Raw genomic sequence first — 20,181 nt, 5'->3', positions numbered from 1 at the left:
GTTCATTCTCCTCCCCAAAACATCCCTACCTACAATGCTCACTTCCCACTAGCAAAGTTGTTCTGCAAACAGACAGTGAAATCTATGATAAGCACCTTTAAAAACATCAATGTTGTTTATAGAGCTGTATTTAAATGAGTACTAAATTATTACCAATGCTATATAGTCCAGGATTAAACTGATATAAGAGTATTGAAGTATGTATATATATATATGCAAACACACATATATATGCATATATACAGTACAGATAATTTATTTAAGCTGATTGTAGCTAACCTGGACTAGAATCTATGGTTCTATTTACTAAAGATTTTAAAAGTATAAAAACAAATAATTATCTGAGTCTTCTATTTTGTGTTGGTGACAACTAAAGATTCACGAGTTTCCTCAGGTTTTTCTTCAGACAGAATGCTTTGATTTTGACATGTATTTTGTAATGACTGTTATTTGTGTAACACCTGAAAGCAAGCCAAGTCCTTTAGAAACACATATGAATCATGGATGGGTTCAGAGACTGCAGTCCAAGTAGAAATGCAGAAATGAATGGACAGAAAAAAGCAATTTAGATTGAGGACTTCTAACACCAATGACACCTACTGTGGGTTTGAACAGAACTCCATACAATTCAGAGCCTGTTCTAGTCCCTACCTTCCTTCACAAAAGTGTTTCACAGGCTAGAATTTCAGGCTCTGTACTTGTGCCTGAAAATTGGTGTTTCAGCTATTTCAGCTCAAAGAATCTAGAACCACTTCGGGGTATGTAAGGTTTGAGATATCTTTTATCATTTTCTCCTATTAAAAACCTTTTCTACATTTACTGGAACAGTTCTTTCCTCATACAAAATGTAATCAAAATGCTGTCATCCCCCCCAAAGGAAGCATATCAACACAGTTCTTATGGAAACTTTACTTTCATAAGCTGCAAATTCATTAGCTATTTCCCAGACAGTTAAGAAATGAGTGACTGAGACAGCTCTAGAGTGTAACCATGAGGAGGTAATGACCCCCTGAAACACAGACTGTGCATCTAAGACCCTGGTCTTAATGCAACTTCAGGAAAATCACAACTGATGTCAGGACACCACAGTCTAAGTATGGGATACTGACTCAAAACTGGACACAGTACAGAGACATACTCTAAACAGTGCCAAGCTGAGGGAGAAACAACCTCAAAAATTGCTGTCCAAACTCCTTCTAATACGGTCCAAGATGCAGTTTGCCTTACTTGCAACAAGAGTGTCTCCGGGTGGATACTGAACCTGGTATCTTGAAAACCCTCCTCTGCACACAGTCTTCTCACAAATAAAATCCTCCTGTACTGCAATTTGGAAACTACTGGGATTCAAATTTACTGACAATGACTTTCAGTTCCCAAAAATCACAGGTCAAGTCCAAAATCAGGACTATTAAAATGTACGTACATTTTGTTTATCAACTTTGTCCTTTATTAGCCAGAAAGCACTTCAGTTTCCTTATTTTCGTAACAACATCGACAAGAAACACTACAATAAAAGCTGTGATTTCTTCATAACCGCAAAACTCCAAGAAATTGACTTTGATGGAAAAAAGTCCATCATCTGAAAGAAGTCCCATTTTGGGGTTTGGACCTGATGATCTCATCTCATCATGAGCACATCTCTCGAGGTCCCTTCCAACCCCTACAATTCTGTAATTCTGTGAAGTCTCAAACATTATAGAACTTGTCTCTTGTCTCTAAACTGGAGACATTGACTTGATGGATGGACCACTCACTGGGTAAGCAATTGGCTGGATGGTCGCACCCAAAGAGTTGCGGTCAACAGCTCAACGCCCAAAAGGAGATCAATGATGAGTGGTGTTCCTCAGCGGTCAGTATTGGGACTGGTACTGTTTAACATCTTTGTTATCTGGGGATATGGACAGTGGGATGAAGTGCACCCTCAGCAAGTTTGCCATGACACCAAGCTGTGTGGTGTGGTTGACACACTGGAGGGAAGGGATGCCATCCAGGGGGACCTGGACAGCCTTGAGAGGTGGGCCTCTGAGAGCCTCATGAGGTTCAACAAGGCCAAATGCAAGGTCCTGCATCTGGGTCGGGGCAATCCCAAGCACAAGTATGGGTATGCAAGTGTTTAAACTCAGGCACCAGATACAGGTGCAGGACATTCCTCATACTCATAAGCACAATCTGGAACTATCAGAGAAAGGGGTTCTCAACTTCCAGGTCCTCTCTTTTGTCAGGACAGAACTACCGACCTCCCCCAGCATCTGCTTCAATATTGTGGCAAAGACTAGGAGTGTGCATTCTGCTCTCATCAGCACCAAATGCCCCATATTTTCCCAACTTACCCAGAGCAAACTAGCTCACAGAGGAGTTGCTTCACAGAAGCGTGAGTTGTTTCTTTTCCCCTAGGGCTGCACCCACAATCTCCTTAGCTCTCCCAGGCCCCACCCAACTACTGCGTAGCCTCTTCCCACAGCCACCACCTAATGCACAGAGTAACTGGTTGTCGGACGCTGCTGTCTCAGTTTTTCCAAGTTGAGCCAGCAGGTGCCAAGGAGAGGAAAAAACATGCTCAATGTAGCAGGGTCTTTCCCAGGTTTAATCTCCAAAATAAGAAGATGGCACCATTAAAAAATGCCAAGCATGGTGTCTAATGCAGTTGGTGAATCAGGGTTTGCAGAACCTTCTCTGAACTTCTTGTCTCTTTGTATTTTCTTGGAATTCTGACACAGATAAATGATAACAGTTTACAGCATTTCTGAAATCCTGGAGCAGGCACCACAAGGAAGAAAGTGCACATCTAGAGAAAAAAATGCTCTGCACCTGATGCACAGTTGCAAGTAATAGATGAGGGTAGAATCAATTGCCAGAGGCCAAGCTAAGGCCATTGAAACTAAACTTGTTAGCCTACTTATGTTCTCCAAAATCATACTCATATTGACCCACAGGTGTATAAAGTTACAAAGTCATGGCCATCTACATGGAGAATGAGAAATAACACACGTCCTTTCAATCTGCAATTCTCAAAACTCTGTGCAAATGAGTTTAAATGGTCCTAGCCCTACTGTACACAGAAGGTAACGGAGAAACAGAGGACTTGATTCATACGTCCCATTCTCTAAGGGAACCTTTCTTCTCCAGGATGAACTGAATGTGAAATGGTAATTATTAAGGATGAGAAAACTTCATGCTGAAATAAATGACTGTGGAGAGTTAGGACAAACAAGAATATAGCTCAGAACACTAGCTTGTAATTTGCATAGGTAAGATAGTGGTATGATTACAGGGTTCCTGGACCTGTAAAATGGGCTTGAGATATTATCTTTCCTAAGGGTGTGACAAGAAGCTTTTATTTAATGAAGTCTGTGAATCAAAACAGTTTTAAAATGCATGAGTAGGCCTACGCCTGTGGAAACTCTCCCAACTTAGGTAGAGCTTGGAAAGGAAATATAAGAATCTTTTGATCTGGTCAGGAGCATCTTAAAGGAGATGGAAAAGATATTTAGGCTGACTAGGACCAGTATGGCAGGGGGGAGAGGAATAAAGGGACAGAGTTGCAAAAGCACTGAATCATTGCAGCTGGAGGTGGCCTCTGGAGATCATCCAGTCCAACTCTGCCGCTCAGGCAGGGTCAGATAGAGCAAGCTGTTCAGGGCTGTGTCCAGCTGGGTTTCCAATGTCTCCACAAAAGGAGACCACTCCCTCTCCAGGGAATCTGTTCCAATGTTTGACCACCCTCACTCACAGCTAAAGTGTTTTCTTGTGTTCAGAGGGAATATCATACATTTCAGTTTGTGCACACTGCCTCTTGTCCTGTCACTGGGCATCACTGAGAAGAGTTTGGCTCCTTCTTCTTCATGTCCATGTCTTCCTTGTACTGAAGAGCTCACAATTCTAGCCAATGCAGAACATTGGGGCTTAATCTCTAGCTTTACGCTGCAAGTGTGTCCAAGTGACTGAAGGACAATACCTGCCTAAAGAGGTACTGTATACAGCCATGTCCTGCAGGTCAGCAAGAAAGAAATGTGATTCACTTCTGTTTTAATGGTTACCTACAGCACCTTGGTTCCCACATCAGTGGAGGTAACTGAGACACCTATGTCCTCAGGAAAATGCAGGATAAAAACTATGGAATTAATGGAATGCACACTAAACATATTATTTACAAAGAAAAGACTTGGATTCCAAGTTTGTATCATCAAAAGAAGATTCTTTAAGTAATCATTCATGCATTTGTTTTTAATAAAAACCCAATTTAATGCCAGTATTTTTACATAAAAACATTCTCACAGCGGAGCTCAGAATCTATTTCTAAAAACTTTTTCAATTTGTCCTTGTATCACAGAAAATCTGGAGAAGAAACATGTTTCGAGCCCTCAAAAAGGTCTATAACCATTTTCTTGTACAGACTCTTTTTTGAAAAGGATGACAAAAACATTTTTTTAATTTTTGAAAATTTTCATTTAAAAACTCTTTTGAACAAAAGAGTTTTAAGCTCTTTCTGAGCTTAAAACCACTATGGATTTTGACTAAGCTATTTCAAAAGAACACCTCTTCAGACAACTTGTAATAGCAATTTTTCAATCCAGTGAAGACCATTTAAATAATTTTCAGAATCATGAAAGGGGTCTTACTCTGCAGCCCTGACAATGGCTGAGACTAAAGTAACACTCAGTTAATCCACAAGCAAATTATATTGAGTCGCACACAATACTAACTACAGCCAAACTGCTTATAGCAACAGCAGCAGTTCAAGACCTTAATGAAAATCAGAGCCAGCAAACCTTGTGGGATTTCTAGCTGTGCTTTCGCCATAATTCCCAATTTTTCTGTGCTGAATAGTAATGTGTAAAATAGTCAAATGGCTCTGGCCAGAAAAATCCTAGAGACAGAGTTACTCTTGGGCTGATCCTGGAAGATCATACCCCAGAATCTGCAAAAAGCAGCCACTGAAGCAGGTCTGGTAGTAGTAGGAGAAAAGGAAGAGAGACTCTGGCAGCCCAGCGCTGCAAGTGGCTGTGGCAGGCCTCAACCCAGAGGAAGCAGCTACAAATATCTTTACATGGTGCTCCCCAAGGAAATTACACTTCCTGAATCCAGAACAGTGGTCAATGAAATGCATATATTCATGTGGCTATGCCAGTACTGATTCTGAGGTCAGATGTCTCAGCTTATCTTACTGCATCTTATTCAGGCTCCTCTGTCGGGTGGGATATCCTAGATCCCCATTTCCTGAAATAAGGGAGATTTAACTGTATTTGGGTAGTCTAAGCATTATTTCCACTGCACATGGCCCAGAAATAGCAAGTAATGTGCAATAGAAACTGCATGTCTGCCTTGTAGAGCACAAGCATAAACTTAATTCTAGGGCTTGCTTGTTTTAAGTGTGGGAAGTCACACTGCTTATAATTAGACCTTAAGGGTAGGATTTGTGTCCTATATTCAACACACTTCTTTAGTAAGTAAACAGAGTTGTATAGAAAGAGCTGAAACATTTACATCAGCACACTTTATGACCTGGAGTTTCTGTGAACCTCCTTATCATACATTTGGTACAGACAATAAAGCCAGCTTTTGGACCCAAACTGACAGTATTATCCCTAAAACACCCCAAAGAGCACTAAATAACTTACCTTTCAAAGACGTATCGAATGACAACCAAGATTAAAGCAAACGGAATACTGAGCAGGAGATCACGAGGCTGAGGATAATGGATGTCTTCAGACTCCTTCATGTCCTCCCAGGTAATTCCTGGGGGGAGCCAGAACTCGTGCTGCCATAGCCATTCATTCAGAGAGCGTGCCATCCTGGAAGGAAGAGAGACCAGAATACACTGAGGATAGTCTAGCACATAGCAAACCTGTCAGCACAAGCCAGCGAAGCAGAGGAAGGATTACACCCTAGTTGAGGTTGCATCTGGCTATGAAAGTAGAAGAGGTGTGGAATGCATCAATGCCCAAGGACCTGATAACCTACTCGCAGATTTTTATCAGGTGCTCAGTGACTGCTGATTCCTGGCACGGAATCAAAAAAGGCTAACATGGAGAAAAGTGCCTCAAAATTCAACAGAGCACACTAGTGTCATGCTCAACAAGATGTATCGGAAAGTTTTAATCTGAGTACTGTAACTTCCCAGGTTCATAGATCCCTTTCTATAGGAAGGACAGCTTGGTATCATGAAGATCTGGCAAGTCTGTTCCAAGGCTAGCTACCAGTTCTCCTTTATATGTACATATCCCTACTTTTTAGTCTTTGATCTTTTGTATTTGTTTGTTTCTATTTACATATTACAATTCCACTGTGCGTGTATGTGTATGTGTGCGCGGTAATTAATACTATCCCGAGGCTTGTCCTTTAAAAAAAATAGATCTATATTTTGCTTGACATGATTAAAGAAAGTACTTCCAGGTAAGAATTTTTTGTGCTAAGTGGTAAATCTCAATGAATCTTAAAGACCATGACTGAAGGTGTGATTTACATATATGATCAGAGAGTTTAGGAGCATAAAAGAGTGAAATGGGTTTACCAAACCATTCAGCATGAGAACACTGCTGCTTGGTAAATCTAGCTCACACACAAACAGGAGCTGCGCTGCTCTCCACTACAGGCTTCTCATTCTGACTGGTAACAACAAATATCCCAAACACAAGTTCTGAATACAAATCAAACAGACTCTGCGTAGGTACAAACTATGTAAGGGAATTAGATGCCCATTGAGATTATTTCAATAGCACACAGGAAATGCCATCTTACGAAACCAATGGGAAAAAAACATGTAATTTAAACCCGAATATCATAAAACATCTCATGCAGGAGAGGCCCAAACCCTGGCCCATTTTCTGCAAGGACAATTGCTTAACAGATTGAAAAGAAATCATATATTTTATTTTGAAGATACCTTTAGTTCAGGAGCAGTTCCTTTGTTAGCTAAACTGAAGATATGGCTTATTCCATAATTTTGTAGAGTCTGAGGGATATCATCTAAAGCACAACCTCTCTTCTTGATTTGGTCTTTCTTATTCATCTGTGTGTCTTCTGATCTGATTATAACAGGGAAAAACAGGACCCTGTTTCTTCAAATTTGACTCTCATTTCTCCTGAAGCATTCACAGCCAATTCAGTATGATGACAAAATTGATTGCAAATATATCTGTATTTGACACAAAGTGAATGCAATTTTCAGAGCATTTAAGATCAACAAAGCAGGAAAACACTTTCCCCTTTTCAACAAAGAAAAAGGAAAAAATACATACTAAAAATGTGTTCTCTTTTTCCTCCCTGCATTCCCTGATTTCAGCATCTGATACCTAAATGAACAACACCAAAATGACTCTGAGAAATCTGAAGCCTGCTATACTGTAGAAGTGTATCTGAGAGTAGAAGCAGTATGACCACAAGAACGATATCCATTCTTGCTGCAGCACCCAACTTGACTAGCACTGAAAAGAACACAGAGGTCTTTCGCCAGATCTCAGTTTGGCAATAATCACAGCATTTTCTTTCTCATGCAGCTTCCAGGACTCCGGAATCTGCTGGCTTGTTACCACTTCCAGGCTGTTCTCCATTCAGTCTGCTAGCCCTCCTTCCAGTGCAATGTCTGGACTAAGATCATTGGTACATAAAATGAAGATAAACATCTTTTATAGACTCTTCAAAATCTGTTTTAAGAACCTGACAGTCAAGATGTAACAGATTTTAAGTTGCCTGCCAAATCTCTTGAATCTCTCTGACTCTCTGGGGCATAGAGTATAACCTAATTTCCCACAAGAAGGGTGTTTTAAGGTGGGAACAACCTGCTATCCACTATCTGTCCCCTTGCCATAGGATGCTTCAGAGCTAATTCCCTTTCTGTCTTGCCTTTGGTGATTCAGCAAAGGCAGCTGAAGCCGGGACCACAGAAGAGTCATGACAGGATTCACTGTACATTAAAAAGAGAAGCTAGTTGAAGTACACATATTTTCATGCTAGAGAAATCTGTTCAGACTACTCAGTAAACATGCTATTAACTAGTATAGTTCCATTTGGGTGACAAAGATATAAGCTGGGACAAGCTGGCAAATACACTGAACCTCAGAGCCTCAGTGAACCAAGTTTTCAGGATGTGCCTAAGTGTCCTTCAGACTGCATGAATACAGGTTTCTGCACAAAATTCTATAGTTATAGACAAGAAAGTGTGTATGCAGAAGCAAACAGTACAAGTATTGACTTAGCTGGCAATGAATTCAGCATGTTGTCACTATGAAGTGTGGTGATAATGTTCCAAAACAGTTTGTACACTTCAGATAGGTACTTGACAGCAGCTAGGAAAGTCAGATAACCTAAGCAAGGTGCCAGAATTACAAAGAGCTATACAAGGCATGAAAGACACCATCCTCAACAGTGTTGGTAAATGTTCTTAGCTGATAAAATTCTCAGTTGTAGTCAGAAAAAGTAATATATTGGACATGTTTTTCATTAACGGGACTCTCTGATATGAAACTGAGTTAAATTTGAAATGGCCTTCCCATCCTCAAAAGCCATTTTGACAAGCAAAATGTTTCTGTTAAGACACAAGAATTACAAGAGGTGGCAGAGGAAAAATAAGCCTTATAAGGCTTCCCCATCCCTGGAAGTGTTCAAGGCCACTTTGGGCAACCTAATCTAGTAGAAAGTATCTCTGCCGATGGCAGGGGGTAGAACTAGATGATCTTAAAGGTCTCTTCCAACCCAAACCATTCTATGATTCTGTGATTCTAAGGTTAACAAAACAAAGGAAAGTTCAGAATATTTAGCAAGTGAGTTAAGACACACCCATTCAGGAAAGAAGCTGGGATTTCTTTGATTCCAGAAGTAGAACATAACAATTTCTTGTGATGGGCTTGTACTATTTATGTTTTCCAACCATCCTTGTTATGGTTTTCATCCTTTCATTTGTCACTGATCAGCAGCATAACGGGGGCAAAGGCAGAACAAACACTCCAAGTATTGCTATGAAGAGAAGTGACAATTTCCTATTATATTATCTATAGGTCAGTAGATTTACATGTGCCAGCAACAAATGAAACATCCTGTTACCTTAAAAAAGCATGTTTCATGAAATGAGCTTTTGAATAACATGATGCGTGGCCACCAAAAGCAGAACACTATAGCGGTGCTGTTGTGCCTGAAGTCTGGAAAAAAAGGTATTGGTTTCTTCTCTTGGAGCAGGCTGGAGTCACAGGGCTAGTTAATGACCTACACACCACACAGATATGAAGAATACTAAAGCTAGGGAGTGTAGTCAGCAAGAGCACAGAGGCCTCGTATTTTGAGTTGTCCATGACAATAGTTCCCGGAAAACGCCCTCCTGGGTTTCTCAAACAGCTACCAAGATGCTGTATGACCTCTGGCTGCCCATGCAGGACTGTGTTCTCAGAAAAGCTGGGCAATGTCTGAAAAACATGAGCTAGCAGCTAGTATTAAACACATCCAGCTGGGACTTGTGGTGATACAACTGACCACAGACACTGCACAGCAAAAAGCAGATCTACCAGTTTCATAACCTTGTCATAACCTGCATGGAGTTTCTAGCATATGGACATAGCGGGCTGATCGCAGATATCTCACGATCTGCATTTCTGGAAGTTATCTGGTTGGTGGCCGAAAAAGCCTGGGTCTTGTAGCTGCAACTGCTGCATGCCTGCTTGGGGACAAGGCACCCGATTCCTCTACTCTGTCCTGGGGTGGAGCAGAAAGGTTGAGTTGCATCCTTGAAACGGAGTGTAGATTTGTGATCATTTAGTGACTTAGCCTGGAAACAGCTTCAGCTTGCAGTTAGATTATTGTAACTAAGGACATCAGGAACACCCAAGAGAACTCTAGAGAGAAATTACATTTCCCTCCTTCCTCAGCTGTTCAGAAAACATTTCTTCAGTACCACAGGGTTATTCCAAAGGGCAGACAATAGGCATGTTAGGGAAAGATGCCACAATAACTAGCTTTGCTTTTCTGAGGGTGATCAAATGGGCATTTTAGAAACACAGCTTTCTTCCAATCTTCAGATTTCCAGCTGCCCCAACTGGAGAACTTGACCTGTCTAAATAGCAAGAAGTTAAATATGTTACTTCATACTGTATCCTTTTCTATATTTTTGTGATGTGTAACGATAGCTGCACGGTATATTACACAACCAAGAATTCTCCCTCCAGAACTCCATGATAGCAAACACAGGCTTGGTGGAGGACAGCAACTTAACTCTGCCAAGCAGGGAATATTTAAAGTAAGTCTTGCAATTTGCTTAGAGGGAATATTCTTAGATTCAAAATACTAAAGTAGTAAACATCCATTATCTAATCTACTCTCATGTGCAAACTACAGTCAGGTCACCTTCTTCAAAGTTTTCTTTATCTCAGCAGCTATCATTATACATCACAAAAATATAGAAGAAGGTACAGTGTGAAGCAACATATTTATATTTTTGCAATTTAGACAGGCCAAGTTTTCAAGTTGAGGTAGCTAGGAAGCTTAAGACAATGGTGCTTCTAAAATGCCCATTGAGCACCCCCAGAAGAGCATCAACTGGCCTACTTCTTTTTCAAAAGTTCTTTACACCTCACAGCACATCCTGTGTTTTTAGTTGTAGCTTTGTAATAATATACAGGAAGAAGCCCTCCAGCTCTGAATACAAGAGTAACAAAAAGCTTCTTTCACAAAGAAAAGTTCAGCAAGAACAAAGGAAAAAACAACACTGCAAAACACTCCCCCATACGTGACACTGAACAGATCAGCATTAGGATTTCACAGTGAGCTTAAGAGTAAATGCTGAAAAAACAGCATTAATTTTGTAGTAGAATGTGCATGTGAAGACGAAATCAAGAACAGAGAATTATCACAGTTATGCCATGGGCACAGGGAGGGCAAGGCTTAGGACAAGGCTAAGCCTATACCATGACAAGATCAGGCACTCAATATATACTTGAATAAGGCTCCTTGAAGTCAACACAAGGTCTTGAAGCAACTGGATTTAGCACAGTCCAGCAGTCCTGCCAGTTGCATTTACATTGTTAAATCTTACCTTTCTTGATTTTTTCTTTTTAACTTGACATTTCTGTCTGAATCCTTAGAGTGACAAAGGTTTCTCCTATCAGGCTGCACTTGAACTGCTGCTAGGAAAGCAGAAATTGCTGTGCTTTGCAGGAGGAATGCAACTGCAGTATCTAAGCACCACAGCAGAGAATAGCACTACAGGGCTCCATGAAATCTGAGCCGTGGATCAGTAACACCACTACACTTAATTCCCGTAGGGACATATTTATATAGTTTCACTTTCAAAGCCGAACTGTTTGAGAAGCAGCACGGAATCTGGCTAGAAAGGTTACTCCTCGTCTCACAGTTAAAATGGCTAAGCAGGTTTACCCAGAAAGCGTAACTGTTGCTTACATCTTCAAAGAGTCATTCTGCTGCTTCCCTTACAGAATCTATTCCCAAGCTAAACATTAGAATATAGCTACATGAATACTCATATAAATTTGCATATGTGAATGCAGGAGATAAGGGTGAGGGAAAAAGAGAGAAAAAAGACTTAAAAATCTTCATAAAGAACAGGGTAATTACCTATCCACTCTGAAGAAAACTAGGTGTAGGTATCTGCTGTCCAGTTTTTAACTGCAGTGTTAAGCTAGACGTTATTGCATTAGCCACTGTTCACTGCTTACACTGTTAAGAGGAAGATAATATAAAGATCCATAATAATAAAAACAGAGATTACGCTGGAGTTTTTAGTTTGCTTTTTGATCAAACCAATATTCCCTCCCCTAAACTCTTCTGCCCCTGCCTTAATGTTTATGCAGCACATACTGGGAATGTAGATGCAGCAGTGATTTAGGTCTCTGCTGTACGAATTCTGGCCCAGAATAGCACAGAACTTCCAACTTCTTTCCAGATTCCAAAATACAACTCACGAACTTGTTTCCTCCTCCTTTCTACCTCAGGAAGCAGTTAATCTTAGGAACATTCAAGACTGCGCTGAGTCACTTTCAGCTTTTTGCTATAAGAGGCAACACTAATACCTTTCTACTGAAGGGTACCAAGACGTATTAGAGGTGTCTCACCATTTTTGCAGCAAATACTTCCAACCTTGGAAGGTTGTTTACTACAGGAATGCCCATGCTGGTTCTAGCAGCAATGTAGTTTTAGCGTGGTACTGCACTAACTACTAACAAACCAACTACAATCAACAATTTGAATGCCTTTTGTTTTTGTATTAGCACAGGATTTTACCATGAGCAAGTTCTTCTTACTGTTTATAGAACAGTACTTTTATCTAATCCTTTATTTTAGGCTAAACAAGTCCATGGCTTCTAATTCTCTCCTAATATAACTAGCCATAGTTGAAGAGACAGAAAACCTTTCCTTGCACATTCCTCTGTTTATGACTAGACTGTGAACAAGGTTTCTGAGAGGAGTGTCTAGCTTTAACACCCTCATTTTTAATATAAATTTCTGTTATTAGTCCCCAGATACACAACTCTGCACTTTCTACTATTAAATGTCACCTGACTTCTCTTACTCTGGCTAGGAAGGCCTTCCAGTTCTTGATGATACCGCAGATGGTCTATTGTCTAGAGATGGATTAGCTGAGTTTGTGGGTGGATAATGCCACAGGTACAAACATCCACCAAGTGCCTCTGGGCCAAGCTGTTTAGGTCTGTCAACTCTTATTAGCTTAAGTGCAGCATCATGCTAACGACATTGCTGCCAGAAGCAGCACAGGTATTCCTGTAGCAGACTTCCTGGTATAGCCAGTTTTCCTAGGACTTAATTAACCCCCAGCAGCACATTAGTGCCACAGGGGAAATTACTAGTTAATGTGGAAGCACACCACCATACGGATGCAGTTATATTGCTTCTGGATTCAAGCTGCTTTATTTTTTTTGCATGGGGCTATGACTGAAATAATTAAAAACAAAAAAAGCCTCTTAAATCTTAATATTTTGGAGAGCAAAATGGAGAGGCTCTCCCTATTTTTCTGAGAATCACAGAATGTTAGGGATTGGAAGGGACCTTGAAAGATCATCTGGTCCGATCCCACTGCTGGAGCAGGAACACCTAGATCAGGTCACACAGGAACACATCCAGGTGGGTTTTGAATGTCTCCAGAGAAGGAGACTCCACAACCCCCTGGGCAGCCTGTTCCAGTGCTCTGTCACCCTCACCATAAAAAAGTTTTGTCTCATATTTAAGCGTAACCTCCTTAATAAGGTCACCCCTCAGTCTCCTCCAAGCTAAAGAGCCCCAGCTCCCTCAGCCTCTCCCCGTAAGGGAGATGCTCCACTCCATCATCCCCGTGGCTCTGCGCTGGGCTCTCTCGAGCAGTTTTCTGTCCTTCTGGGACTGAGGGACCCAGAACTGGACACAATATTCCAGATGTGGTCTCACCAGGGCAGAGTAGAGTGGAAGGAGAACCTCTCTCGATCTACTAACCACAGCCCTTATGATATACCCCAGGATGCCACTGGCCTTCTTGGCCACAAGGGCACAGTGCTGGCTCATGGTCATCCTGCTGGCCACCAGGATCCCCAGGTCTGTCTCCCCTTCACTGCTCTCCAGAAGCAGCTGGGGTGTAGAAACAGAGTCCTATGCATGTTCATAAAGGTTCCCTGCTATTTCAAATAGGAAGAGCCATTGTATTCCAGCCCTGCACTTGTCCATATTTTCTAAATTTGGGTTATCATTATATATTATGCATTTGAACCTTTACCTAATTTAGCTAAGAAATCAATTATTCAAAAATTCCATAGGTCGATTCCCTCCCGATAGCTTTTCTAAACAGTTTCCTACCTATTTGATACTTCCCATTATCATAGAATCATTAAGGTTGGAAAAGACCTCCAGGATCATCTGGTCCAACCGTCCCCCTACCACCAATATCACCCACTAAACCATGTCCCTAAGTACCCCATCAAACTCCTTGTTACAGTTAAATAAATTACGAGTTCAGACGTGAAATTTACTGCAGTTCCCTTATAGAGAAATAATTTTAACAAAGAAAGCTTCGGCTAACATGACATAGGCTATCTTTTCTGCACCCATGTTACCTTTAATGTCTTCATCTCAGTCTCCAAGGTTTTTCTGCCCCCAATTTCACATTAGGATCACAATACTGGGATTACAGTTGGTGGGATGATTTTTCCATCTAACATATTTCAAGTATTGTAAATTTGTTAAAAATGTACAGGTAAAAAAAATCTTTGCTCAAATATTCTTAAGTACATATACTATTATTTTCAGCATGCTGAGACAAATATTACCTAAGTTCTAGTTGCCTTAAGGGAATACATTAAACTTTTCAAATTTTATCTCAGCTTGGATATGTTTGTTTCCATTCCCTCATCCCTGGGGATATACCTGCTTTCTGATATCATCTTATCAATGTTTCCTTTCCCAGAGATCACTCTCTTTCCCTTTTCCCTCTGCTAGTTCTTTCCCATTTTAATTTAAAGCTTTCCTTATCTATCAAGTGAATTTAACAACAGCCTGCCAGTGTCCGAGGGACTCAGCTGAAGTTTATTAATTAAGAACAATGCCTACGAATGTCCTCCGATGGAAAAAAAAAAAAAATCAAAATCTTTCCTTATCGTACCAGTCCATGAACAATTTATTAACCTTCACTCTCTTGGTATGCCTTCTCCTCATTTTATTTGTCAAAGTATCTTTCCTTCAAAAGCTATCACCCTCTACACCACCATTTCTCTGAACTTCTTTTGGAGATTATTGTAAGACTGCTTGCTCTGGTCATAACTGATACAGAACCTCCTCCAATCACATGGGTGCATTCTAGTATGAATCTAGACTATGAACCTCTGTTTACCTTCAGCTGATTCTGCCTAATTTCTCCTATATTCCCCAGCTTTCTCATCTTTTTTTCTTGTGATTCTGAATGAGCTTTTCTTTTCTCTAAAACCTCAAGCTCTGGCAAAATCTCCACTTTTTTTTTTTTTTTTTTGGTGTGTGTGTGAAATAAGACTTTTCCAACTTTGGCTAGTAATGAAAAAAAAACAACAAAATCTTCCTTCTGTAATCATCAACACTAAGTTCTCCCAGGCTTACTCTCACCATCCAGACTTTGTTCTCCACATTCTGTTGTTTGGAAGCTGGCTGAAAACTTGAAATGATTTATGCAGCCTTGTCTTGCCACCAATGACCAGTTATACTCAACTTCCTGGCTTTCAGATGTTCTTACTTGGATCTACCAGCTGATATTTCCTACCAAATTATTTCATGTCTGCTGCCCACTCAAGAATAAATTAATTTTGCAACTCATCTTTTTGAATTGATTTTCTCTATTTGTTTACTTCCATTACTAGTCCAACAGAAGCTTAATTTTTCACTCATAGTTTTAAAAGCAGAATGGCAAAATTTGCCTCCACAACCCTCTGACTAAGAAAACATCTCTTTTCAACCCACTGCGAAAACTGGGTTGTGCTGCTTTGGTTCCTAAACTTTCCAACTTTTCACCAACTTTAGCTCTACCTCATGCTTCAGTGTGGGCTGGTCATGTGCTGCTCTGTTCAAAGGCAACAATTTTCATTTACACCCTCTTTTGGGAGTCCCCTGTCCCAGAAAAAGCATAAAAACACAAAAGAAGTGCTAGAAGCTACAAATCAGCATCTAGCAAATAGAAAAACTTGGCTACCTAGTTCTCCAGAGAACAATACTCTCTTCTTCCTTAGCCAATATAAATTACTAATTGCCATACCTTGTGGTCTGCTTGCCAGCTTCTTGGTTGTTAGGCTTCTCTGACTTCTTGACTCCAAAGTAGACTGCCAGGTCTGACCGACAACACAGCTTACAGGCTGATGTCAGTCATCCACGTCAGAATGCAAATCAGACAGCTCTTCTCACTCTATTATCCCTTATTGAGGTGGATGAGTAAGATTCCTTGATTTTACTCAGTAAAAACCAAGTACTGGTTTAACCAGGAAAAAACAAAAACAAAAAAGCCACTAAGGACCTCAGGCTTCTCCAGGTCTTTGGTCAGGAGGTACTTCTAACAGTGAGCCCAAATTTTTCTTAGCATTCCTTTTGCTGACAGTGTACTTAGAGAAGCCCTTCTCTTTGCCCTTTGCATCCCTAGCTCCAACACAGCTCTGACTTTCCTATCTCAATTCTTGCATGCCACTCCCACTTCCACCTTCCTGATACTTTTATTCTGTGTTTGAGCTCCATCAACAATTTCATGTTCATCCCTGCTGGCTTCCTGCCGTTGTTGTTTGACATTTTGCATGTTGGAATATACTACACTTGTGCTTAGAGGAGGTTGTCCTTGAAGACCAACCAGCTGTCCAACCCCTTTACCTGCCAAGACAGTCTCCCATGAGATCCTACCAAACAGATCCCCAAACAAGCCAAAACCTACCCTCCTGAATCGTAAAAAAACACAAGAACTTGTCATCCTTACATGCAGTTAGAAATAATATCATGGCTGTTTTGTCCATACTGCTTCTCCAGACCCTTGCAGATGCTTCCCTACTAAGCCTGAAGAAACTCATGTTGAACTGCAGCACCTGTTAGTCAAACAAGTCACAAAAATAAAGTGGTATGTTAAGTAACCAGTGTAAAAAGCAGCAGAGACGAAAGCTGAAGACCTTTGCAGACTCTGTCTGACACTTACCCTGGGTCTCTACTATTAAATGAAATAATGTTCCTTTTTTACTTCCAGGGTGGGGTGAGGTAACATCAACTTTGTTTTTCTGACACTTTGGAACAATCACTATTCTGCTACTGAATGCTAACTTTACAAACAATTTTTCAACAAAAAAACCCTGCATGCTGATTGTTTTGGTGAGGCATAAGAACACTACAGAATCATCATAGAATGGCTTGGGTTGGAAGGGACCTCAAAGATCATCTAGCTCCAACACCCCTGCCATGGGCAGGGATGCCACCCACGAGATCAGGTTGCTCAGGGCCTCATCCAACCTGGTCTTGAACACCTCCAGGGATGGGGCACCCACAGCTTCTATGGGCATCCTGTTCCAGTGCCTCATCGCCCTCTGAGTGAAGAAAACCATGTTCTACCATCACTGCGTAGAAGACTACAGACATACTACCTCTTAGCAAGAACATCAGACACTATTAGTATCCAAGTAAGGCAACTCAGGCATCCAAAGTACCAGCTAGAACACCCTCCAAAATACATACACAGGTATTACCATCTTTATGTGTGTTTCTTGAAAGCATACATTTACAAATGTAAAACGCAAGAAGGAGGCACTTATAAAATCCAGACCAGCTACTCAGCAATTTCTTTGTATTTTTTTCCTTCATTCTTTCTTCTAATGCTTGGTATTTCCTCTGGTCTTTCTGTAGAAATAGGACTCACTGGATTACATCACTTGAGAGAACTAAGGAAACAAAATCAAGTTATTGGACTCGGCCACAGAAAGCTAAGAATTCAGGCTGGGAGATCACATTAAGAAATCAAGAGGAAACTTAGTTCAATCTTAACTGCTTGTCTCCTTTCTCTCAATTCACCAAAACCAAACAAAGCAAGAGTAAGGCGAGTCTTAGAGAGGCATCTTCCTTCAAACTGAGTTAAGAGACAGTAAAAAACTGCCAAAAAGCTCTCTAAGCTTACTTATCCCCAAAGACTGTACAAACAAGTAGTTTGTACGCTGATAGAGACATTTTCACAGGTTTTGGAGGGAAACAGAAAATAAAAGAAATCACACTCTGTGAGAATACACACTGGGTAAGGCTCAAAATTTTAAGCCTGTAACAATGACAGCTATGGGAAATCCACAAAATTCTTCCAAAGGTAAGTTCTTGTCTTATAACCTAAATTCCTGTGCATGATGTTTGGATGCTGGAGAAATGGGAACTATGTGCCCATACCTTTCAATATGATACATACCCCAGACATCTTTTCTGCTGCCAAATGAAATTTTTCGATTGATTATCACTATTCCTGTTACTCAACAATTACAGATCAGGCCTCAAAACTTTTAATTATAACTGTGAAACTGAAAAACTGTGAAAAACAAATAGAAGGTAGTAGGTTCAAGTTTCCAAGTCTTAGGCCATACTTATGTCACATCTTCAAACTTCTTGATGTAAGCATATTTGTCAGGATTTAAAAGGAAGAATTAAAATCCTGCACGACCCTCATCGAAGTCTTTTTCACGTAAGTTCATGTGACAATGCAATGCTTGTTCAATGTGCCATCTGATTCTTCAGCACTTCCAAAGCACATTACAAAGCAAATAGTGGTATGGTTCTGGACTGATGGCCCTCTCCTAGTCTGTTCTCTAGGAATCACCTTTGGCAGAAGGGTGTTTGTGTTCTGTTCCGGAACGGAAAGGCTTTCCTCCTCTGTTCTGCCACCTCTGGCCACATGGTTGGTTCTGCACAGTTTATAGCAGCTCTCAGAAGGTCTTCATCTCTAGCATCATCCAAAGTTCCTACTGTCCTGCAGTCCAAAGCTTCACCATTGCTCGTTTGTACAGTCAGTCCCTACAGTGAGTCAAGCCCTATGCTATCCTTCACTCTGCCACAAATGGGGCATTTCCCCAAATATGTGTTTCTCATTTATCACCCCAGCAATAACGAACATTCAGCTAAGTGAAGCACTGAACTCCTGAACTGCTAATCTTCAGACAAAATGAGAGAAACAGTTGTGATAATAAGGAAACAGGAAAACAAAGGAACAAATACATGTGACTTCTATGCCACAGATCTAGCAAAGATAAAACATCAAAGTGGAATTGGATCGTCTTGAATGCCAACAGAGACTAGAAAAGTGCTTATCTATCATTCCATGCTAGGTGAGTTTGTTTGCATTAGGTTGAGGGAGGCATCCTTTATTATAACCTAGCACACATACAGATGCAGATCATAACTTTTCACACAATCTCCATTCTCCTCCCTCACGCAGGGAACACACAAGCTTTAATTACTTTCTACCAGCTGGCTTTGAATTTCAGTATCAACAGTTCCATCAGTTTCCCAGGTTATTTGTTCCCACAAACTCCCCAGGCTGTTTCAAAGCTTAGAGAGAAAAATGAAATTTTAATTACTAAAATTAAGATTTTAAAAATGACACCCTTATACTTCTAAAACTAGTATGTTTTCATTATTTTTCTTTCATTTCAAAACATAAAACCTAAAACTTTATCTGAGAATAGCATCTACATTCCCAACTTTACAGCAAAAGCAAAATACATTTAAAACATTGTCTGAGAAACAGCAACCAACAGAAAGATTTCCCTTTCTCCACAACTAAAAGAACTGACTCACTTTTCACAATCATTACTGCTTAATGACTAATGCAATCTACTCTATGATGATATTTATTAAAAAAAAAATATTGAATATGAACTATGTGAGCTGAGACAATCATACCTCTACCAGTTACAGTGACTGGATAAGTGAACATAACCCAGGCCAGAGTGACAGCCACAGCCATTTCAATTTCCCTGTACAAAGTTAACATCTCTGGCTGTCACAGCACAGCCCTGATTCATGTCAGCTGAGCTCAGGGTTTATTTTAAAACACAGATACTCAGGGTCACTTTCTCCTTTCTTCAGTTCACCACAAATCGATGTAATTACTGGGGGAAAATAACTTTACAAGATAAATCACATAATAATTATTTCAGGAATTCTGATTTCAAGTTTTTTCTTTAGTATCATCTCTAAACAGAAAAAACGAAACAAAACAAAAAGCAATGATCTTTTGTTTAAAAATATTAAAAACAATCTCTGGCATAACATCTTTCAAATCCTTCAGAAGGTGGTTATCTTTCACATACGTATGAAGACAGATGGACAATAAGGAAGCAGTTCCCCAGAAAAACTCTGACAGTACCCTAGTGGGTAAAAATAACCCTTGTTACAGAAAAATAACCCAAACAGAGCCCGTTTCCCTCTTTCAAGTTTTTTTTTTCTTTCTTTCTTTCTTTTTTTTTCATATATTACATATTCTCCCACGTGCCTGCTGATAGGATGAGGGGGAATGGGCTAAAGTTGCGCCAGGGGAGGTTTAGGTTGGATATTGGGAAAAACTTCTTTACCGAAAGGGTTGTCAGGCATTGGAATGGGCTGCCCAGGGAAGTGGTTGAGTCACCATCACTGGAGGTCTTTAAAAGACGTTTAGATGTAGAGCTTAGTGATATGGTTTAGTGGAGGACTTGTTAGTGTTAGGTCAGAGGTTGGACTGGGTGATCTTGGAGGTCTCTT

General features: G+C 40.4%; 1 protein-coding gene across 1 annotated transcript in view; it reads right to left on the bottom strand.

Moving 5' to 3' along the window:
• CERS4 (ceramide synthase 4) overlaps nt 1–19,252 on the bottom strand; it is a 46,281-nt gene extending 27,029 nt beyond the window's left edge. Inside the window, exons 1-3 of the mRNA XM_040538015.1 lie at nt 19,240–19,252; nt 15,701–15,797; nt 5,619–5,792 (exon numbers count right to left, since the gene is read on the bottom strand). Coding sequence (XP_040393949.1) covers nt 5,619–5,792; nt 15,701–15,797; nt 19,240–19,252 — 284 coding nt within the window. The remainder of the gene's footprint in view (nt 1–5,618; nt 5,793–15,700; nt 15,798–19,239) is intronic.
• Nucleotides 19,253–20,181: the final 929 nt, after the last annotated feature.

This window comes from Cygnus olor, chromosome 26 (assembly GCF_009769625.2).
Source record: "Cygnus olor isolate bCygOlo1 chromosome 26, bCygOlo1.pri.v2, whole genome shotgun sequence".
Classification (NCBI taxonomy): Eukaryota; Metazoa; Chordata; class Aves; order Anseriformes; family Anatidae; genus Cygnus; species Cygnus olor.
Note: the sequence above shows the minus strand (reverse complement) of the source record. Positions and strands in the feature narration are given on the sequence as shown.